The sequence below is a fragment of the Bombus bifarius genome, unplaced genomic scaffold, assembly GCF_011952205.1.
Source record: "Bombus bifarius isolate JDL3187 unplaced genomic scaffold, Bbif_JDL3187 scf7180000009125, whole genome shotgun sequence".
NCBI lineage: Eukaryota > Metazoa > Arthropoda > Insecta > Hymenoptera > Apidae > Bombus > Bombus bifarius.
Window position 1 is genome coordinate 4119646 of NW_022884914.1, and position 24530 is coordinate 4144175.

General features: G+C 37.1%; 2 protein-coding genes across 4 annotated transcripts in view; one reads left to right on the plus strand and one right to left on the minus strand.

Moving 5' to 3' along the window:
• Positions 1-675: 675 nt before the first annotated feature.
• On the minus strand, positions 676-19589 carry LOC117213702 (transmembrane 7 superfamily member 3-like). Of its 2 annotated transcripts, none has more exons than XM_033459260.1 (8): positions 19294-19589; positions 6682-7020; positions 4671-4939; positions 3452-3623; positions 3083-3223; positions 2483-2632; positions 1321-1581; positions 676-986 (listed from the first exon to the last, which is right to left on the minus strand). In XM_033459260.1, exons 2-8 carry the CDS (start codon positions 6965-6967, stop codon positions 877-879), a joined length of 1389 nt encoding a protein of 462 aa, XP_033315151.1. In that variant the 5' UTR covers positions 6968-7020; positions 19294-19589; the 3' UTR covers positions 676-876. The 2 variants fall into 2 exon arrangements, with proteins under 2 accessions (XP_033315151.1, XP_033315150.1); XM_033459259.1 differs by lacking the exon at positions 19294-19589 and adding an exon at positions 8139-8362 and having other exon boundaries at positions 722-986.
• Positions 8413-24530, plus strand: part of LOC117213700 (ankyrin repeat and SAM domain-containing protein 1A-like) — a 77833-nt gene continuing 61715 nt past the window's right edge. The window contains exons 1-6 of one of the 2 annotated variants that reach the window (XM_033459257.1): positions 8413-8540; positions 8606-8721; positions 20945-21025; positions 21495-21651; positions 22562-22707; positions 23006-23128. In XM_033459257.1, coding sequence (XP_033315148.1) covers positions 8618-8721; positions 20945-21025; positions 21495-21651; positions 22562-22707; positions 23006-23128 — 611 coding nt within the window. In that variant the 5' untranslated portion in view covers positions 8413-8540; positions 8606-8617. Of the gene's footprint in view, positions 8541-8585; positions 8722-20944; positions 21026-21494; positions 21652-22561; positions 22708-23005; positions 23129-24530 lie in introns of those variants that run through there. The other variant, XM_033459258.1, reaches the window with a different exon arrangement.

The following is a 24530-nucleotide window of genomic DNA, read 5'->3' on the forward strand; positions in this document are numbered from 1 at the left end:
AAGTAGTAGGATATAGAACCACTGTTAGGTGTCACTGTCTCGATTCAATAAATGTTATTTCATTTTAATGACAACGCAAGTCATCTGCATTCGTTCAGTAACACCATAAACCTTCCACTGTTGTCCTTTGAACCTGATCCTTCCTAGTGTTTGTACTCTGAGTGTATGAATTATGTCTTAGCGCTTGAAGATTTTAGAGAGCAATTTTAAAATTCAAAATTATATCATATTGCAAAAAATTGCTTTCTTATCTGCATTTTTACCGTTTCCTTGAACATTTTAAGAATAAAAGTTGCCACAATTATTCGTTATATCACGTGTTTTTAAATAAACCTCTGATTTCTGATAAATTTCTTTCTAAATTTCCGATAAACTTCTGAGTTGACTTCTGATAAAGCAAAACAATTGTTATTTATTTGTTATTTATTTAAATGCCATTCTTCGTCACTCGTAATAAATAACATTTTATTTATTAAGGGCTATAATAACATTTATTTGACAGATGAAGGAAACAAAGGGTGTAAGTGTTACTTCAGAACGTTCATTTTGTCTGAATGTTTAAGTATGTATTGTACGTCGTATTTACTCTTCAAAATAAATATATGGTTATATTGTTAATAAAACAAACACCAAGTATATTTATATAAACGTACTTATTATTATATATTATTATTTAGTAATGATTATATCACATAAGCTACTAACAGTAAGTTACATTTCATTTAAATCACAATAACGCGATATAAAAATTCGTTTGAAATTTATTTCGTATATAAATTTTGTATATGGAACATTGCAAAGTTGATCGGCTTTGTTACATTATATATGTATATATATCTATGGCTATAAACCTAATTTTCGGCTTTTTTTAAATGTTCAGCGAAGTAATGGAGTTCTTTCCGCCAGATCTAGTACACCTAGTTTGCACCATTGCTTCCAGATGCGATATAGCACCAAACATGACCAGAATATGATCAGGGCTATATCTGAAACGGTAGCATATTGCTTGAAAAATTTCTATGAAATAACTACTATTTTCACTAATTTAAAGATCAGTTTTAATTATAGCTTATCTCAAATTTCTATTGATTGCTCAACATTTCTAAAAGAATATATAATATCGAGTGTGACAAGTTGCAAATGGTTAACGATTAAAGCATAATATAATATATAAGTATACTTTTCAAAAGTTAACAAATACAAGTGATTATTTGCGATATTGATAATCGAAAGTGATATTGAGCAAACAATAGAATTTGAACAGAGTGTAATTACTCTCAAGTAATGAACAGTAAGGTATAAATATATAAAACGTGATACCATTAGCTTCAGATGGTGGTCGGACTGCGGCTGAATTGAAACCCTCGACGGTTATCCTTCTTATGATATTTATTACAATATATTTCAGAGCAGAACCAGTCCAATAATCAAATGGCAGGATTACCATGAAGGACGCGATTATGGAACACGTGATGACAAAGCCAAATTGAAATATTATAGTCATGATCAAACTCACACTAAGGGCCAAGGTCATGAACAGCGACCAAAATATCCAGTCGTTTCGCAGAATTATAAACGAATCTGGAAAAGCATCGAAACGTAAACATCATTATATAACTCACCTATTTTTGCAAAAGTAGTTCACGAATCCCATTTCCAAACGCCTATCGTTATCGTTATTATATAGAAACACTTCGAAAGATAAAAAAAAACAAGACCTTTACCGTTGTAACCATATCTTCACGCTAATTGCATAAACCACGGAGAATGTAATCAAACTATGCCAAAGACGAACACGGTGAACAGAGAGAGGGTGACCAAGTCGATCATCTGTCGACAGGGTAAATCGGGACCGATGCTCCGTGCAGTTACGCATGCATAGATCGTGTAATCTAAATAGGTCCCGGAGCTAAATAAATACAAGGGACACAATTAGGTAAATGCGAATCTTTCAAGCTGGTTAGATCGGTTCGTGGGAGTTCGCGCAGGGAGTTGGTCTATGTGTGCGCTTTTCTCTACGTGATGATTTTTATCGTGTAAGTGTCTATGCGTGTGTATGCGATAGTGATGGAGGATGGTTATGGTGAGAAAGGTAGGAGGTAACGCGAATGCCCGCCACTGCTGCATGGGGGGATTCGGCAGACGAAGTTTCCACATGAGCGAACAACATTGATAAAAGCTACAGGGGGACTCTCTGACTATGCTTCATCCCTTCGCCAAACTCCAACTAACTTCGGGGGCGGTGAGCTCTCCCTTTCTCTCTCTCCCTCTCTCTCTCCATCTCTCTTTCTGCCTCTCACCCCCTTTTCTTTTCGCGTTACTCCTCTCGCCCGCTTTTAAGCCGGCGATTCATTATTTTCCTATAATTTACTACACTCCTTGTGATCTTTCCTCGAACGGCGTGCACGGATACGGCATTTATTTCCGGATACGTTTACCGGCCTTTCGTTTGGAAATGGATTTCCGGGAACCTCTTCCGTACCCGGGGACAGAAAGTAAGCGATACACGCGAAGAGGAAGCCCAGCGTCATGTTAAACATTATCCCGCTAAAGACAATTGGGAGGTAGGACAGGCACACCAACCAGAATATCGTGAAACACAGGCCTATTCCCATGGCGATTAAAATATCCCCTGCAACAAACGGGATACGATCGTTACATATTAGATGAACTTGTTACATTTGGATATTGATTATTGTAGAATGCAATTCTCTGTATCGCAGAATCGGATTGTGGACAAAGGAATTTCGTTACGTAAATTTAATAAGAGAAAAACCTTATACTTTCGTCATTTCTGACGGCGTATTATTTTTAGTTTTCCCTGCACTTAATCGACATAAAAATATAGTAGATGTGTAACTAATATTGTTTATAATCCTTGTATTTTTTATTGTCATTTTTTACTGAATTTTTTAAGATCTTTATTACTTTGTGAAGCGATGTATGTACAATTATTAACATGGTAGTTCTGCAAAGTTTTCATCAAACAAAAATAATAATATCATTTGCTTATCGTTGGAAAATAGAAAGCAGGAGTTCGAGGGAAAGTCGAATGATGTATTATGTTATTGTTAATACATACCCACTGCAGCGTAACCAATCACGGTTCCAGTGAAAAATACCGGCAGCGCCATATCGGCTTTAAGGTGATGGTGCCCGAAGCATATTGATAACAATCCGACGAAGAAACAGAAAGCGCAGACGATCTTGGAAAGTAAATTGGCTGGAAGAAAGCATCAAATATAATGATTATTTCTCGCGATACTAACAATAATTTTTATATGTGAAAAGCACAAAAGAAAACATGACAAGTTAAACGATTTTCTTCGTAAAACTACTATTTGATTAATTACAAAATACACCTTTTTAGGCACCAAGTGACATTAATATTAAAACATAGACTTATCATGTTTTATTCATGTGATTTTTGTATGCGTAATAAAATACGTACGTAAAACGTCACAGGAGGCCGGATCGATTGTGGGATGACAGGCGTATGAAAATGATGGCACGTAGGCCGCGGAATATTTCCCATAAGTAGCCAGTGCGACGTAAACGGAGCCAACTCCGGTGTACGCGCTGAACACTCGCCTTGTCGGAGAGGAAATCACCGGATTCGCTACCTATTGGACAAAATTTTTTTCACATTAGAATTGTAAGCCTCGATTTACATGCATTCATTTGATATCTGAAAATGTTTGAATATATTACGCGAGTGCACGTTTGATTAATTATGTACATGAAATTGTTATCAATAATAATAATTTAATATCATGTTTCATTGTTACTTTTGGCATACAATGTTGGATTAATCAACTAATTAATGATTAATCAAAAGTATACTTTATTTGTAAGTGTAATTACAACAGTATTATAATAAAATTGTATAATTCTGTTTAACGATTTAATAAAACTATTTTGAACCTTTAATTGTACTTCGTCCTTTAAATCGACTAACTTTTGCATACATGTTTTGCGTGGATAGTTAAAGTAATTGTTAAAAATTAAAGTGTTCAGTTAATCAAAACGAATACCGTTCATCGAAGGAAAAATTATTTTTCTTCCTAATCTAGTATTCAAGATGGCAGTTATTTACAATTCGACCAGTGGAATAAACATGTTTTCGAAGGTTTGAAAGTAAATTTCGCTCAAACATATTACAGCAACCGAATGAATTAATCGGATCGTTAAATTGACAGTTGGGCATGAATTTTTGCTGTTGCTGTGTCGTTAATCATAAAAAAGTCCAGATTCTTCTTGCACATAATTTTTATGCAGTTAACCGTCATTATCCTCTTAGAAGAAAAGTACATCACTAAACTTTTCTCTATGAATAAATTAAAGAATGAATAAAAAGGAAACATTGAAAAAATAAGAATGAAAAAGAGATTTCTGAAAACTAACTTTCATATGTAAGTGACAAAAATTTTGACAATAAATAAACCCTTGACACCACTGATAATATCGAATATGCTACATAGAATTAATTTCCAATCTGATTACAACTTAAACATAATTTATTCCTGATTAAATATTATTTATTCCATCAATACAATATAACCAAACCCTAGAATCAAATTGGACAACACTTCCATATTTGCAGTTTCAGAAATATATGCAATATAATAAATAAATCACTGAATAGAAGTTGAAAATCTTCCAGTAAGTACCTTTACTCCGTTTTCCTTAATATCCGTAACAGTCAGCATGCTTGTGATAGCCGTAAAATAACTATTGATACTGAAGTCCTGCTCATTCAGGAATATCTGATACATCTCGACTTCCACAGGGTTTTTTTCGCAAGTGGGCTTTGCGCTGTCGTTCAACGGTACCGAGGCGGGTTGCACGTCGACGATCACCATCGTGTCGAGTGTCTGCACGCTCGCGTACGGCGCGATCTCTGTATTGAATTCCATGTTGCATCCACCCGGTATGGGTGCTGCGGAGAGAACAATGAACTGATGGACAGGATTGATCGTTCTTTGCAATGGGAAATTTATTATCGAACCCGCTTCGTGTCTGTATACGAAACGGAACAGACGACGATATACAGGCTGGGCCGTTAACTATTATCACTTTAGAGGTCGCGATTGCAGGAAATACGTTCCACCAACTTTAGATCATGCCATATCAGATAGTTGGAGTTGTTAGAAATGGTATTCAGAATGTTTTAAGTGTAGGAAAAATCGGTGCATCTGGTTTTAACGATTCTAATTACATCTTTTAATTTTTGTGTATGTAAAGTCTATGAAGATAAATATGTTTTATATTCACATATTTAATATATTAATTTTCCTTAGATGCCACTTAATTTTACTAAAGTATTTTATCTTCGATATGCGAAGAAACATTATTTCTATTAATATGTACTATGTTATTTGTAGTATCTGGGTCTCGCATATAATTTTCAATTCATGTGGAGGTGTTAAGGAGGAACAAAGATTACACAGGTGTTCTCACATGCTATAATCCGATCTTTTTTAATAAGGTGAATATCATTTCGTCATATTATGCAAGTAAACCTATAGGAATTTCATGAGAGAAATTTCTTTATACATTGGCTACAAGAAAAATATATCAGATAATAAAATTAGGATAAATTTCACAGCCCGTATAATATTAAATGCTGAAACATGAAAATATCACAAAGTAGTCAATAATTAATAAAAAGAAAATGCCAAATTGGAATCTACTTAATACAACTGTACTACATAGGATATCAAGTACATCAGGATAAAATAACGCGAGGTGTGAGGGTCGCTTTTATCGAATACGTTCCTTTCTTTGTGGCGTGATACTCTATAGACGAGTACGAGGACTAAGGAGTGTAGAGTCATTGAAAGCCATTTTTAATCTCTTTGTATCGCACCAGTGTGGTGCACGTACTGATGATGTGCGAATTGTGACCACTCGCGAAGAAAATAATGGGTATGATGCTAACAATAAGGGTCATAGGACATCGACAGGTCGCTATTTCGACAAGAGCAGATTTTTAAATATATTTACATGGAATTCGGAGTTATAAATATAACATACAAGGATTAACAAATGTTATTATTTGAATATTTTGTAAAATAGGATTAATAATCAGGCATGCAGCGAGAGTATAAAAGAATTTTAAAGCAGAATTGACGTTTCTTTTGAAAAAGTCTTTATTAATGAATATTGAAATTTTTCTTCCTTTAATTTGTTGAATTAATTTTTAATATTTTATACAAATATTTCTAGGTAAAGGTGTTTTAATGTTACGACAATAGTAAATTGGTCACCCTGTATATCGTTTTATATTGCTCGAAACGTCGAGTTTACAGTGTTATATCTGAACCAGTAGTTTATAACATGATCCCTACTATGTATTATCGATTCTCGTTCAGTTCTATGTTATAAATGTATATTAGGTTGTCCCAAAAGTTTATTTCGTTTTATAAGGAAATAATTGACGCACGATATTTTTAATTTTATGTAATTTTATTGAATTATATATGACCCATTTTGTTTTACTACTATATCTATTATTTCCTTATAAAACGAAAGAAACTTTTGGAACAACCTAATACTTGAAATTTCATTTGCGTAACAATGAATATTACGTATGTTAAGCTTTAAAGATTTGTAATATAGGGAACAATAGAACAATAGTTCTTATCGACAAGTTTATGCGTTACAAGCGATGGTACTCACCTTTATTGTGGTAAGCAACAACAGCGAGTAGACCATTAACGTCGTGGACATTATCGTTTTTCACGAATAGTTGCGTTACTATGTTCTTGGTTAGCCTAGAGAAAAGGCCAATGTTTGATCCAAATACGCTTTTGTTTGAAATTTTATTAAGATAATCTTTATCATAAGACAGCGTGACATTGTGTTGGTAGGTATGAATTTGAAAGATAATGAAAGAAGCGTTGGAGGAAATGTTGGTTATATTAAATGTTGCATTGCTACTGGCTTTGATAGATACTTGTCTCATGTATGGCACAGAATCATGAAGATTAGTTAAATTCACCTGTAACACACTTCCATCTGTAAAATGTATCATACATTATATTTACATTTCTTCACTAGTTCTTCGTAGCAATGATTTGTTATGTTACGTTGAAACAATTCTATAGAATCCTATTTCCAAGAGAAACAAATTATAATATTATTCTGATTTAGATTTTGTTTCTACATATGATGAATAGAAGCTCATTTCTCTTGCAATAGTTTTGATATTCTTACGTGTTTTGCTTATATCAGATAGCAATTGGGATGACAAAAACTTTTGTGTATATCTATTAGTGAAATTAGTACAATATCATATAAATGCTAAACAAGCTTGTTGGTCATATCGATATATATATATATGTATGTGTGTGTGTGTGTGTGTGTGTGTGTGTGTGTGTGTTTGATTATTAAGCAAATGTTTTTTCAAAAACTATAATGGTTTGATTATCTCTAAGTATAACTGTATTTATCACTTTCTAAACATAAGTATACTTAGTTTCTTATCGCATTGTATTGATGAAAGATGATAAATATATCTAAAATATTCAGCTACATTTAAAAATAAACATGATAGTATAAAAATTAGAGTAAATGTATGTAAAAAGTATCTCCAAGTAAAAATACTTTTATTAAAATCTCACTTTCATTCTTCTTTCTTACTTCAACTCTTTTATCTTATCTTACATTTACAATTTCTATTCTTTTATTTCTATATACTATTATTCATATATTGTTCTATCTTATTGTTCTATTTAAATAATTTTACACAATAAATAGAAAGTACAATTAAAAAACAATCTTTAACAACTTAATCTATACACACAACATACTTTTTAACTAACTTAACTTATTTCATTATAGTTTCGTATCTCCCCCCGACAACAAAAAATTTAATATTCCAGATAAGTATTATTAATAACCCCGTATTTACATCAACATAAAAGGTTATGCTGTACGAAAACAATCTAAAATTCCTTTATCTCTAAATGTCCTGTTTACCGAAGAATATAAACACGATCGACGAAATTAATTCGTTTCATGTTTGAAATCGTTTTAACAGCGTTTAACGATGAAAGTTTTCAGCCAGCTGAAGAATTACGTACGAAAAAGATCATCAAGACGCGCTATTGTACTTTGAGGTTATGTGTGCTTACCAGTGAGAGATAGTGTATCTGATGGTTTTTCCCTAGCTAAGCTGCCAATGGTGAGTAACAGAAAGATTAACAGCTCTCCGACAAAAGTGCGGTTCATGTCGATCAGAGTTACGAGCCGCGTGACACACTTATTCGATTAAATTGCCGCAAAGCCGAGTCGGCGTGAAGCCACGGAAAATCAGTACGGCGCAACAGCTGGTACTTGACAGTCGGCTACATGCCTGAGCACGGTATACTTCGAGTCTCGGCTACCGTCGTTCTATCTTGCTCTCGAATAGCCAATCATAGTCTGCCCGAGTACTCTCTTCTCTCTCGCGCTACCGTGTGTCGCGGTTATTTCGCGAAGTGACCGCAAGGTGGCGACGCAGTCGGCCCAAGATGGCCACGCTGGATCAATGAAACGCGAGTAATCATAGTAAAAACAGAAATTGACAAGTGTGCAAGTGAACACCAGACTTTGATTACAGTGTAAATGGACCATGGGGAAGGACCAGGAGCTGCTGGAGGCAGCGAGAAGCGGAAATGTCACCGTGGTCGAGAAGATTTTGGGTCAACGAGCGAAGAGGAGTGGTCCACTGGCAAGGTGGGTGTCACCGTACCAGACTTTGCTTTTCCTTGCTTCTTTTCCCGTTTATGCATTCTATAACGTGTTTTACGCGATACCTTTGATTTCGTATACACCGTATTGCCTCAATTATATGAAAAATTGCCCCGATGTCTGTCAATTCATCGAGAGATTAGTGTTACGTGTCCACGTTCTTTTCGAATTGCAGCTACTGATCATTCGTGCTTCGATGATAAAGTGTTTATACGGTATTGACTGTACATCCGATTGTTTCCTTTCATCTGATCCTTCGAGCACTTCCGTGTTTGCTCAATTAATTGAGTACAGATAACTGTGTTTTGGGCATAAACGGATGTGGACGAGTCATTACTCGTACCGGTACCTGCGTTAAATTACCTACGCTCGATTGATCGCTGCATTTTTCCAATTAATTCCGACAGTTTGCCAGAGAGAAACTCGTGGAGCGTGTCCCGCCGTTTGTACCGTTAATACCGGGAATCTGTTCCGTTCGATAGTTTTCATATTAATTAAGCGAACGAACCTTATTGCAACCAACGGTGCTGTATTGTTATTATTATCTTTTTCCCCTTCCTCTTTTTCATTTTTTTTAACATTGTAATTATCCTTTACACGTCTTTCACCGATAGTGTGATATATTTTTAATAGACGACCAATTTCGTGTCTCATGGTCCGTAATTGGAATCACTGTGCGTGTTTTATAAAAACTGCAATAGCCGTCGTTCGAATACGAATTCCCGTATCCTCCGGGCTACCTTTTTACCGCGCAACGCTTAATAATCCAGCATTTTCCCTGTAACATATTATACAATCGCCGCGTGGAACTAAACGCGGGCATCATAATTTTACCGAGCGTAATCAGTTTTGCTCTGAATATCTGTAGAGTAGAATAATGCTCCCGTATGCGCGTGTTACCCACGTTATTGTCCAGTGATTATTCATGATTTCACCGTGACCATGAATCACCCTGCCGACGCGTCTGCTGTGTGTACGACGATACATGCCAAGATGCGTTACGATATGGACGCACAACCCTGAGTTCACTATCAATTATTAAAATTCGTATCGAACGTTTTAGCGGCTAGATGCGCAATTCCTTTAACGTGCCATTTAAGGAGAGCTTGTTGTTACTTTACGCGGTAACAGTTAATTAAATTAACGAGTTAAAACCGACGAGAAAACGAAAGATCGATCTGTGCTTCTGAGTCTGGAAGTACGTGACTACGTTTCCTCGCGACTTATCGGATCCTGCTACTTTCTATTTATGGGAGCAGATAAACAGGCTTATTTGGGTACTCATTTATTTTCAAGGGTCAATGATAACCTCGTCGCGATAGATCGGTGAAGATGGCGCGACTGAGCTCGAATATTTTTGTCCTTATTCTGTGATGTCTAAGGAAATAACCTTTGTGAACCTTGCTCCGTGGTTGCGTTAATTGGATTTAGAAATTAATAGGGGATATACTGAAAAAACAACATGGAAAACTGCTTTTCTAATATTAGACAGTTATGTTAGATAAATATTCGAAAAAACAATCTGTGCAGTCGATAATAGATAAAATAAAGCAAAAAAGAGTTTATGTTAGATAAACAAGTACAGATAATGGTATATATGGTATATATGTGTTTGTGAAGGAATGTGGACGTTTAAAAAATTAATAATTTGAACTAGTAATATTATTTTGAATTATACTTCTGTAAATAGAACAGGTTGTAATATACTATATCAAATATATAATTCTATTTACACAAAATTTCCTAAACTCAAATAAATTTAATTTCTTTTATTATCGGTTTTGAAAAATATATATACGATTTTTCTACAATATAACGTTGGCAAGCATTTCTCTAAGAGACTAATGCGTTCCATGTACGTAATAACTGCTGCACGAGAACAGTGAGTCCCATGTTCATCTCGTTTCAGTGTAAAAAACAGTCGGTCTAATAACTTAGTCATCCTTCCTAGTTAGTCTGTCTCGGCTTAAAAAACCGGCAACTAAATAACCGTGCACGTGCTCGTAACTGCTAACAAACCAGTTCCACGTAACTCGCGAATTAATTCACCCAGGAATGTAATCGACTCGCTCGACAAATCACTGTCAACTTCTCTAATCGCGAGCTCTCCGTACTCAATCGAATTTGGAATCGTAATAGATTCCTTTGCCCGACCCGATACCCGATCGACGGGTCGAAGCAGATCAATGAGTAGGGGGCGCGATTAATCGAAACGATCGGTCGGCGCGGCGGTCTGTATTGACCCAGTGCCGCGAACTTCTCGACAAAGACGACTTTGTCGATGCTTCTCGCGCACGCTTTCATTAATTAAGTCACGTTGGCTACGGGACGAGAGAAACCACCGTTTGTTTTCGAGAGGTCTCTGCCGCGTGCTCCTGTAGAAGCAGGCGTGCGTGTTTCGAGTGCATTCACGCATTTTAACACCGATTGTCACGGAGCAAAAACCTTCCGGGGCGAAAGAGAAAGAGAAGGGTGTCGGTTCAGAGAGGGGATAGAGTGGAAAGGAATAGAAGGGAAGAAGCACTTCTCCCACTCTTTTTCTCTACGAGAGAAGACGCGGCGAATCGGGCGAGAAAAGGACAGAATGTCGGGATCAAGCTCAGAGTCCTAAATGTATCACGACGAAAGCGCTTCTCGGCTCCTCTTCTAACAAATTGCCCCTTTTGCTCGTCACCAGTCGCAGTCGTGCAACTTGTCCATAACTACAAAGCTCGCCCACGGCAACTTTCTCCACCAAAGCTCTTTACCCTTTCTCTCCTATAGTTTCTGTTCTCCTGCTTCATTTCGCCTCTCTTGTCTTCTTTTATCTTTTGTTCCCTCTCTGACGCTTCAAGAGATCACAGGAAAGCAATATAAAACGCGCTTGTGCATCCCGCGCGCGCGCTACTCCGCGATACCAGCGACACTCACGGGACAAACGAGAAACATTTTGCGATGCTAATCGTACCATTTATAGTGTACCGGTGCCCGCGAATATGTTTATCCTTTTGTTTGCACGGCGTGTTGGCTTTGGGTCGGGCAATAATTTTAATCACGGCCCCCGGAGGCCATGGGAAGGGCTTCCCTTCGATAGAAACATCGCCTTCGGCGACTTGGTCTCCCGCGAACCAGAACTTTTAACGTCATCGCCCGGCCGCGATAACTTCGCTTCTCTTTGATGTCTCTTGGGCACACCGTTGGCCCGCCTCGGAATCCCTGCTACCGAGAAACTTGCTTTTCAATTTATGACCGTGGATCTGATAAAGCCCCTTCGACGATTTCAAGGTAATAAAGATTTCAACGGTCTTGTTTTCATTTATTTCATCCCCAGGATGAATGTTAAGGCATGGAATTTAGGCTGAATTTTTAGCCATGCGTTTATGCTTCAAAAAACTCGTGCAATATAAAATATGAAAAATTCACATTCAAACGATATTGTGTCTTTGTCATGAGATTAACTTACTGAAATGTGATCTTTGAAAATCACCAATCAATCGAGGTTATTTTATTAAAATGTACTGAAACTCTATTTTCTAACTTTCCAACCTTCGAAAATTCCACTTCAAACTAATATCCATGTTATCTACTCTCTCTCTCTCTCTCTCTCTCTCGACTCACCATATAGGTCAATTTCTCAATTTTCTTGTACGTCGAACCTTGTAACTAGGTTATCCACGTCACGACATAAGGGCGGTTAATTCAAATTCGTCTAAGATCGTCTAAGATCTTCGTCTCTATTCATATCAGATTCGTTGTTGTCTTTCTAAAATCGTATCAAATTTTCGAATTACTGAAGAGAGAGTACTCGATTCTGTTATACTCGACCGATATCGTTGTAATGTTTTGTTCGTTCTCCACTCCTCCGGAAGGAGGAATCGGTGCGTTAAACGATCGACGAGGGGATAATTAGTCGACAGACAAGGCAGTCTCTCACGACGAGGATATCTCCCTTGTATATTCGTTTCTATCATGGATCGATGGACGATCCTCCCTTTAAGAGACAGAGAAAGATATATAGAGAGACAGAGATCTACCGTTTTTCCCTTGAGGGGTGCGAAACTGCATAAAGTGCAAGTAGAAGAGAGTTTCCCCTCCCCGCTCTTTTTCTCTCACCTTTCCGGAGTGACACTTGGAGTGTTTGCGAGGAAGGACCTTTTCGCGACATCAGCACGTATCGTGGCCCCTCTTCCACGTCGGAGGAATTTATCGATTGACGCTCTAACAGCCCTCGCGTGTCTTCACCCTCGCTACATTTTGGCCCCTGTGTCTACTGTTTCTCTCTTTGTCGTCTGGCTTCTCTTCTTATTTCCTCTTCTGTGTCACGTATGTGCTCTTTTTCTTGTTTTCGATTATTCCCTGTTCAACACTGTCTCACATATGTACGGGCATTCCCTTTTACATTATTGCACCCTCGTTGTCTTGTCCATTGAATTCTTTTGTAATTCTCATTTCTTTTTCCTTAGTTTGGTGCGATCTATTTTTTTGCACTCGGTGTTCTTTTTCTTTATTATCGTGTCTCTTTGAAATTTTATTCTATGATACCTTCTTTGTGAAAGAATTTCTTTCTTTCTTTCTTATTTTATGATTTTTGTCAAGTGTCTTCTTTTCCTTTTTTCATTTCTTCTGTTCGTATATTTATTCTTTTTCTTTTTAGTTCGTACTTTTCGTTCATGTTTCAATCAGCCTCGGTCGATTCCCCCAGACTTCCTCCTCTGTACTCTCTTCTTCCGGCTTGAAGGCGCGTTCACAGTCCCATCCGTGGAACCGAAAGGTAATAGAAGTTCACTTATCCCTTGATATTACTCGGTCTCTGATTGTCGATTAGCGGGGAAAACTGCATAATTCAATGATATCGACCGCTCTTTCGTTTTAGCTGTTACTGTTCTTGTTCATTAATTTTTTATAATCCCAGTTAATACAATCGTAATGATCCTATTATTAATGCCTATCAATATTTTTTAAAAGTGAGTGTTACATTAGAAAAATTATCCTAATATCTTTTGTTTCTGATATCCTAAAATATTATTTACATTTTTTATGATAGCATTTTGCATTTTCAATCGCAACAATTAACCTGTCCTTGATAATAATAAATAAATGTTGCTGGTCCAAGACAATATGAATTGATTTTGCGATAGAGATAAATTAAAAAACTATGAAATAAAATTTCTGCTTAAAAATTCAAATGGTACATTTCGTTACTTATTTATGTTACATGAAACGTGTTTGTCTTATGAATGAAAAAAGATTGTCGAATGATAAAATTATATCTCGACAAAAGTTATTTTAATGTTTGACATGTATTGTATGTTACATTCCTACGCTACAAATTCTGCTCGCTTTGCATCTAAATACAATGGAAGTCTCGAGGGACATTCATAAGGTCGTGGTTTATTGTAAGTCAAGTGCGCATCTCAACGTATATTCAAACTCGACTTTCTTGGAAACAAAGACCGCGCATAGAAAAATATTATTTCACGTTACGTACACTTGCTGCGGAATCATCTTTTCAATTGTAGGACTTATTATGCAATTGTGATATCCCGTATTTCACATTTTGTCATTTCGCATTGTGAGAATGAGACGTTAACAAACAGAAAAAAGAAAAGAATGACTAAAAGAATGGGGACATTTACCACTACGGATATTGAATAAATTACAAAATGAGTTAAACATTTAAACATTCAACTGAAAGCAAATCTCTGCTACAATACGATACCCTACTGCAATCATGAAACTTTAAATCGTTTATCTTCAATATTCTTCCTAGTACAGGTCATCTAGTTCCAACTGCAGTGACCACTTAAGCTTCGTTAACACTGTGACGATCAATGATGCGACACTAGCGCCGCATGAGTGCTAACTACATATTAGCACACAGTATACACATTTACTTATCCATTTATGCACTTTTTCATTTTCACCTTTACACTGATCAAATATTCATAGTTACCCATATTTCCTACAGACATAAGAATCACTTCGTTGATCATTTTGTTAACTTTTGACGTCAATGTGAATAGAAACTAGCGATCATAGCGTTAACGCGATATTAGCGTTTGTTAGCCATTGTTCCACGTTAGTAACTCATACACACAGACTTATCAGCACCCCTTTCCAACCTTTCTATAACGATTATAAGTAGCTTAATATATAATTGGTGTGCTAAAGATCTTCGGCTAAAAATAACTATAGCAATCTGTCAGAAAATAATTTGATCCCAAGAAGGTCCACAGTCTAGTCTATGGGATTCCCACGTCCTTCGATCGGCATTTACGATTCTCCGACACGTGTTCCATTTGTCTGGGGTCGCCGGGCAAAAACGTCCACTACAATTATCCCAGGAAACGGGCCATTTTTGTCGTTGATCGTTCGGCGTCTTGATTAAAACCGGCAAGAAATTGCCATTATAGATGCTTGACAGACGGTGCAACGGTGCTTTCATTCGAGGTTCCGCACTCCCCTGCTACCTATCTGTATCTTTCATGTCCCCTCGTTGTCCAATTCGTAATGTTCATAGACGTCGAGGGCACTGGGCGATGTCCTTTTTGCAGACAATCTTCAGGGTTTAATTAAGGAACTTGGGCAAGCGGATAAACTCGATGAATGGGGCAAGCGAGTCGGCGTCGAGGGTGCGACAGACGAGGAAGAACGGAGTTGGTGGCTCGCTGAAGCAACTAGAGAGAGTTCGAGAAAGAGAGAAGGGGCTGGCTAAAAGAAAGGAAGAGTCAAACGTTCCCGGCTGGTCTAACATGAGAGAGACACGGGAAGACGAGCGTGGCCATTCCGACAGTGCTTGCGTATACATTTGTATAGGGTGTTTCTAAAGCTAGATGTTATTTAAGCTTAGAATAGTAAGGATCTAAGATTCCTTTCTCTAAGCGAATTATCTTTAATAGTTTGCGCTTAAATTTAATTTCATTCTTCGTAGTTATTATATTTTGAAAGCTCATGGTATACATGGTATATAAGAAAATATGTAAGCACCGTGTCTAGTAACGAGCAAATTTCTACGCAAAAGCTTCGCAAAGCGTTAGGTAATTATAATTTATTCGAAGCAACCTACGTCCTACAATTTATTCGATTGCCTAATGCACATTATTCTTTACTGCGATAGAAGAGATTCAACAACAAACTGTTCGTAGCAATCAATATTTGAGTATCTTAGCATCTAAACTGATCAATATGACTTCTGTATGGCTCATTTAATTGTTTATTTAGATTTTTATTGAAATTTCATAAAAATGGCAACAGTCAATTCCATACATTATAAATCGCTCGTCTTTATGTCTCTTTGACATCAAGAAATCTCAGAAAGAACAAAAATTATTTCTTTCATCATTCTTATTCACTTTATGCCGGCCGCTACAACTGAAACATCCTCTACCATGTACACGCACGCTGATGTATACACATGAGTACAAGCTACGGCTGAGTTGGTATTCCGGCGTGCATACACACGCGTTCGTCGGGGTTACGTCGTTTCTCCGTGTGTACTCGGCTTGAAGAGAGCCGGCTACCACCCCCGTCCCGTTGTTAGGGCGCGGAAAATAAATACGCGCGGCTCTGTCCGCAGAAGAGAGCGAGAAAGGCGCAAGCGAGAGGACTCAGTCGTCGGCGGTAGCGGAGGCGGACACGGGGACAGAGAGGAGGGGAGGGGGAGGGGTGAGAAACGGACGGAATGAAAAAGGGGGTGGCAAGAAAGAAAGAGGGAAATTCAACACGTGCCGTCCTCCTCTCTGCGTTAGCTCTTTCCTATTCTTCTGGTTCGGCCAAAAGCTCCTCGAACTTCCAAGCGTTGCGAGGCGCACTCGCGTAACCCTTGAGTGTTCGTTTCTTTTTCTTGCCGCCCCACCGGAATCCTGGTGGCCACCCCCGCCACTTGACTCTCTCGGTTTTGCTTGCGAGTCGTCAGAACAAACGAGTCCCGACTCTGACTCTGTCGAGAGCGAGTTTGCGTTGGGCAAAATCGACAGTTTCTCTCGTTTTTGATCTTTAGATACAATGGATTAGAGGCCTCTCGTCGAGTGGCGGGTAAGCTGCCTGCCCTTGCCGAGTGGCGAATGCCTTGAACGATCCTCCTATGAACATAAGCGTCGCGTGCCGATGATTTAAAGTGCCGCTATCCCGAAAGCTTAATGACGTCTCGCTGCTTAATGACGACCACGACGACGACGGCGGCGGCCAGGAGGCTGCCTTTGATCTGCCCCGCGCGCCTCCGCAGAGAAAAGGCCTTCGGCCCGCGGTAATTGTTTTGGGTAAACTGAATGCGATGCTTTGATCCAGCCTCGGCGACGTAAGCGTCGATTCAGAACGCGCGTCCCTGTTAATGAGGCAAATCCAACTGGAAGTTTTCCTGCGATGCCTTGTCGCAGGGAATCGGAATGAAATTGTTCGGAGGCGAGGAAAACGATGACAATAATGACCGGTTCTTTTGTTTTTGTCGCTGCTCTGTCTTGTTCAGGTTGAATATCGTTTAATCATGAACTGGTATCGTTGGATCATGGGTAACGACAGCAGACTGTATTGGATTTCGATCACGTTACGTTCAATTTAACCGTGCTTATTCCTGATTTGAATTCTATATCTGATATAAATATCATTAATGATTTGTGCAAAATATAGAATATACCAATGTGAATATATACAAATATTGATAGCTGTTGTTAATAGCTGATAAAACTAGTTGGCGATTGTTATCCTATTTTTTGATTTTTAATTGTATTCTGTAACTATGTTGAACTATATGTATACACGTGAATTTAGGGTCGGGAACAGATTAAATGAGATAGGCAGATTAAGCACACATTAAAATGTTATTCATCAGCTCCAGTTTACTCCGTTTTTTGCGTATTAAGGAATTCATATATTAAGGTTACTTTTTGGGAATCTTTATTCTGGTTAGAGGTTATGTCCTTAAGACAGTATCGTACTTTTGTTTGTTTTTACTACTGTAATTGAAAGATCTCTTATCTTCTGCCCCTTGTCACAGATTTCAATCATCGCATTAAAAAGGAAAAGAAGCTTTCTATCATTATGTAATCCCAGATAGAAGTATAAGATAAGAAATAGAGTATACGTACCTATCTATTCAGAACCGTTACTTCTCTTCTATCTCAAATAAAAATAAATTCTATATCTAAATCTAATTCTATATTTATTAAACTTGTTCGTATTTCAATTTTATCTACATTCAATCCGTTTTTTTTTATCCATCTATAATATTCAAAATATACGAAATTGAAATTAATAGGTACATTTTTCAAGTACTTTTACACCACTGATTTTAATATTTTTTTTTGAATATATGTAACTGTTTGCACCGCCTAGAGTAAAATCGTCACCGGTGACAGCTGTTTTCGCGCATTTATTCGTGCAATTTTTATCGTGTTGTAAACACGCCTGTTGACGTTCTATCGCTTCGATAAACATCGCTGAGCTTACTGAATATTTGCGAAGGACAATTTCCAACAAACCCTCGATATCGGTTTACATCGCTCGCTAAGAACCGTTATTAGCCATTGTTTATTGTTACAACACTCGGCTTTTGCTCTGATTTGCAAATCAGATAATCAGTTCATCGAAAGTTTAACCGAACCGCTTAACCTCCGTTCGGCAGAGACCGAGTCATTATCGCCACGAGCATCGACTATTTCATTTTATAACGATAAAGCGAATAACTGACAGAAAAGACTTTTCAACTGTATGGAATATATGGAATTTAAAAGTATATAAAACGCATAATACATTCGTAAAAGATTTTTGCAAGCGTTCGAATATTTTCGTACGAGCTACTGTAAATGTAATTGACCTAGAATTAACCGAGTCTTTGTCATCTGAGTTTTAATTCGTTTGTCCAATTTATAAGGTCGTTGAATTATTTGGAATATAAACTAGAAGCTGAAAAATCGTCGGAAGTTATGGTCATTGTTGAATGGATATTACGTAACGTGATTCTCAATTTTATTCGCGTTTTATTTGTGCGGCAAAAACGTCATTTAATATCGATAGTGACGTAGAGAAGTTCTAATATCGATACAAGAGTTATGTGTGCGACAGTTCGAAGGACGAGGGTAAACATACATATTTTTACGAGTCTATCTTCATATCGGAATTACACGAGAACTGAGCAAATACGGTTGCTCGCGTTTATGATGTGTATTAATCGAGCTAGATAAATATTGCGTTCCCTTACGTTGTCTTTCCGTAGCGCTGATTCTCTCGAAATCCCACAAATAGTATATTTTTCAACGTTTGCTGAAATCCACTGATTTGATTTTATTTATATATATTTTTTGAAAATAATGCTGCGAGGTTGTTTAGTTAATGGGTAAACATTTTTTAGAGTTATCTACCTGATTATTAACTGCGTAAAAAATATAGAATTATCAGTACTATTAACAGATTGTATATGTATCTGTCAAATCTCAACCGTGATCCACGTAGCGTTAATTAATACCTTAGATACTTATTAGAAATTTAACATCAAGATTTCCTAATACTCAATGAAAAATAATTTCATACATGTAAAATTTATAATACCGTAATACTTAAAACCGTAATAATTAAAATACTTACAAAAAGTAGCAAATACTATGCTCAAGCTACAAATGCTCTAAGATCATTCGTAATTAGAAACATACGTATAACAACTTCCAAGCTGTCACTGACAACTGTCACTGTCTCGCGAATCCCTCCGGACACGAAAAAAAGTCAGAGATCAAACGACAATGAACAATTCTTCCCTTTCTTATCCCGATCGCCGTTTTGCGGCTGGTCTCGTCACAACCGTTCATCCAATCCGGCCAATTCGATCGGCTTTGATCGTACGGCTCTCATCGCTTCGAAGGGGGCGCGGTGACTGAATGATCAAGCCTGCAGCGGCGCTAATCAAATCCACTTAAGAGAAGAGAACACGGGATAACGAGAAACTGCTCGACTATCTTCTTCTCGCGATCCATGCTAGTACCATGCTAACAACAAAAAATCAGCGATCCAGAAAAGTGAACGCAGGGAAGAAAAGTGCGAAAAAGAAGGTGTCGCACTGGTCCCAAGGGGATCCAAAGACGCGTTTACATTGTGTTTGCGCCAGGGCAGAACGTGGCGGACGTTTATCTCACCACGAACGCAACAAAGGCCAGTAATGAGAACATGTGTTGGATGCAGGAAGCTTCATTAGCGAACCTGTTCCTGTCCGCGAGGCCCATTGTGCGACCTAACTCTGTCTGCGCTCTGCGATACGGTGACTCGTTGGCGCGGAGTGCTCGATTCTTTGCCTCTGCGAGCTCGTATCGCCGCCGGGTATTAGTTACCGGCAGTAAACATGAATTCCTAATTGCGGAAATGGGTCCCGGCCGCTGCTCGATGATCGTTATCCTGGCGCTTGCCACCGTACCCTGACAATCGGGCTTGCTTCGAACAGTCGCGCCAAATAACGCAATATCGAGACTTGTTTTCGGATAACGTCCCCCGAGAGGCTCGTATAGTGTTGTTAGTGTTGTTAAATTTCGGTGGGGATTCTGGGATAAAAGAGTTTCTAGGTTAGATCTTGGATGTCAGCCTGGTTCCTATGTCAGTCTGCTGGGACTTAGAGATTTCACTGAGACTTTGGTATTTGCAATGTGATGTCTTGTGAGAGGATTTGTGAGGTAGAATTAGAATAATGTGGTAGCACGCGAGTTGCTTTTCAGGATAACTGGTGAACTATCGACGACGAGTTTTAAGGAATAGAATGATAAATTATGGTGTTTATGTTGTTATTGTGACAATCTTTTGTGATAATAGGTGTCCGAAAAGTTTTGAGATACTTAAGTTAGCTTCAACAAGAAGTCTAGTGCGTGGTGTGTGGTTGATGGATTTTGAGGCACATTTATTTTTTAGATCAAAATTTTATATGAGGAGACATTTACTTTTCCATGAAATCTAGAAATAATCTTTAGTTTTAGTACTGACATATGAATAATAGGAATCAAATATGAACACAGTCTTTGAATGACAATAATCTGGGTGGCTGTATAATCTTTTAATAATGAATCATTACGTATCTGTCACAACTTCCTGTGAGTCGATAAGAACATATTATTAATAACGTTGATAATAATATCAAATTATTCAACGTCAATGTTTTTCTAATTTATATATGTCAATTCGAAATCATTATAAACTGTTACGTTGCGTAAAGCAAAGAAATTACTACGTTTCATAACGAAACTGTTTCATTTATTTACAGTTTACGACGGGGTCCGGGGGCTAACGTGCAAGACGCCAGTGGATATTCTGCTCTTCACCATGCAGCTTTGAACGGACACAAGTATGTTTCAATAATGTTTCAAAAAAATTTGATTTGGCAAAATTAAAATTAAAATTAATTTCATGAAAATTCCATTGACATACAATATCGACTAAAAATTTGAAGTAACTTCTCCAATTGTGTCTACATTGAATCATCTACTAATTTCATTATCAATTCAAAAGTAATTTTACAAAATATTAATACGTAATATCTTTTGCTTAATAACAATTTTTACCAAATTATTTTCCAAAATAGAAGAATTGTAAGATAACATTTAAAACATTTTTTGAGTTTCTGGAACTTATTATACATGATTCCAAACTTTTGACTGATAATATACGGGTATAATTTACACATACGTATATAATTATATACATACGTATATGTTGTGTTAGCTCGTGTTTCTAATTAATACTCCTTTCGATCGGCAATTAATCGATGTCACATACATTCTAACGATAATTCGGGGAAACGCTTTTATCTTTAGGGAGGTGGTAAAATTATTGCTCCAATATGAGGCTTCCACTAACGTCGTCGACGCTAAAGGCTCTTCGCCGCTTCATTTGGCAGCTTGGGCGGGCGACGCTGAAATCGTGCGGTTAATTCTTACCCAAGGACCCTCGGTACCTAAAGTAAATCTTACGGTCAGTAAATTTATTCTTCTGCTATTTCTTTTAATTTTTTTTATCTAATTTCATTCGGCAATCATGCTACGATATCTTATTTCGTATGAATTATAATACTATGGTATTATTATAATATATGATATAGGTAAATTATTGGTTTATGTTATATCGATCACGGAAGAGGATGGAATTTTATATCTCTTTTATTGAAGTATTCAACTGCGGAATTTATGTAGTTTCTTTTAGAAATTAATTTTCGTTCGTTGTTCAGTGAATAGCGCAGAAATTCTGTGCGTTCCCGAGACATTTTGAATTCCTTGAATAAGCCTTTGACGTTAGTTCTGCGAAACGAAATTTTCTTTTATTTGAATATACTGAAAAATTTTGTAGCAAAAATCACTTGTTCGTGTGTTTTATAAAGTAATTTTGATTAACCATTTCTTCGCAGTATAACGAAATTATAGTTTGAATTTACATACATCATGCTTTAAATTCACCCACATGGTCTCAGTTACTTGTTTACTTTACTGTATCTGAGAATTGCAGGAAATTTATTTCCCCATTTTACCAGAAATATAATTTCTTTCTTATTACACTGATATTTTACTACTGTTTCGCTATTTATTTCAAAAAGCGCTTTTTAAACGTATCAAACAGATTCTTGTACTTTCCGAAATAATAAATTTCTAATAGCATATTAATTCCATTCATACCAATCACGAAATCGTATGCAATCTAATATCTGTGTGAAGCTTCGTTTTGTCCGATAAAAATCTGATCGCTCGTTCCAATACAAATAGATCTACCTTTCCTTCTGTTCGTCAGTAATTTCACGTAACCGTGCTGTTTTGAGTTGGAACGCTCTAATGCCAGCAATCGAAACAAAGTGTATCCGTTAACTCGAAATACCGGCTTTGTATGATCGCAGACGAAGGACAACGAGACGGCGTTGCACTGTGCTGCACAGTATGGGCACACGGAAGTGGTGGCACAGCTGTTGCAATACGGATGCGACCCCAGCATCCGCAACAGCCGGGGAGAATCCGCGCTGGATCTCGCCGCGCAATATGGCAGGTAAATTGCACGTACGATTTTTTCCTCCTTTTTCCCCTTCTCTTCTTTTATCTGCACATATTTTTGTTCCCTTTATTTTTATTTCCATGTATTCTTTCCACTTATTTTGTGTTTTTGTCTATGTTAGAAGTTGCTTTGTAATTTTGACTCTATCAAATGGTAGTTCGCTTCAAAATCGAGCAGTTTTGGAACTGGTTTTCAGAAACTGCTCGCATATTATCGATCGTCCCGAATGAATAATCGATGACGCTGCTAATTGGCTTTGTGCTTCTTCTGTAAAATTAATTATCTTTTATAGATTGGAAACCGTGCAATTGCTCGTTAGTACGTATCCAGAGCTGATCGTGCCCCTTCGGAATTCTTCCTCATCGGTGATTTTTCCTCACACCCCGCTGCATCTAGCCTCGCGAAATGGCCATAGGTGAGTCTTTGTGAACATGTATCTTTTTATGTTTCCTATAGTCATGATATTTGCTGAAATTACATAATTTTCATAAATAAATTCCAATTCAATTTCTTTATAATGATTCCCTAATAGTTTTGAGCAGTGTAATAATACGAAACATAAATAACGTATATGGAATAGAATAATTGAAAGAAAAGAATATGTACGTAAAATACATATGCGTATAGAAAATATACATAATATATAGAAAAGTACAAATTATTAAAAAAGGAAGAAGAATTCAATATAGGTATTTGTTCCCATTAAAAACTTCACGCTATATCTCATCATTGGAATTGTTGCGTTTATTTTATAAAAACATCAGCTAAAATTCTATTTGATGTTGCCAGTCTCAAGTTGACCTGTGAATGGTAACTCATCCAATAACTAAACAGAATCGTTCAAAAGTAACATGCTGTCTTTATTTAATCAAGCTGAGTCGATGATCGTCGCACGACGTTTGATCAACATGCGAGGGTAGCAAGCGTGAGTGCAAGCGTGGACAGCCGCTGTCCATGAAATCTATTTTATATTGCATTGCAGATCAGGATCGTTACTAGATTATTCATGATTCGTGGAACCCTGCCGGACCTCGTGCACATGTTCAGTTTCTGAACGCGTACACGCATCGCACGATTAATTTGCGCCTGATGTATGACATCCAAAGAAAGAACTCTCAGTTGTAATCGTTCGTACACGTTTCTACTTTAGACAATACTATATGGGCGACAAAACATCATGATCTTTTTAACCACTGTGTGTATACCTTGGGATAGACGACTATTATCGTCAATTAATTATTATTTTTTATTAGTTTTATAGTTTATTAATATCAAAGTCATTATTTTTAGAAAATACTGATTGTATGTTCTAGATAATATCGTATAAATTGGTCGTAACTAGTTGTCTGTGATTAATCTTGTTAGAGTATCTCCAATAAATTAAGTTTATTTTGATGGAAACAATGGACATATCTGAAATTGGAACACGTATCTGGTAATTGCGAATATGTCATCGCTCCTATTATATGATCAATTTATCTAAAACAGTTATCAAATATTTCGCAGGTCATTAAGTATCGACCCAAACTACTCGATATGAACGAAACACAGTTCTTAATCGGAAGTTTTCATAGAAATCGGTCCATAATATTATAATCACTCATGTTCCTTACGAAACTCTCTATTTACGAATTTTTATATTCTTCAAACAATTTTTATAATATTTCTCGAAATGTACTCACCAATGAAGAACGAACCAATGCATCTCTCAACTCCAAGAACTAAAAAAAGGCTCAAAATAACCAACAAAACTTGTGAAAGTGCAACATTAGCGGAGAAGAAATCGACTAAAGACTTCCTCCTAGTATGATCACGCC

What these genes read in the sequence shown, in the direction of transcription:
- LOC117213702 (XM_033459259.1), bottom strand. Translation starts at nt 8,235, where the DNA reads ATGAACCGCACTTTTGTCGGAGAGCTGTTAATCTTTCTGTTACTCACC. An exon ending in GGCCTCCTGTGACGTTTTAC is followed by an intron (nt 3,224 to 3,451) that starts GTACGTATTTTA and finishes GCTTTCTTCCAG; the next exon opens with CCAATTTACTTTCCAAGATC. An exon ending in ACCACCATCTGAAGCTAATG is followed by an intron (nt 987 to 1,320) that starts GTATCACGTTTT and finishes CTACCGTTTCAG; the next exon opens with ATATAGCCCTGATCATATTC.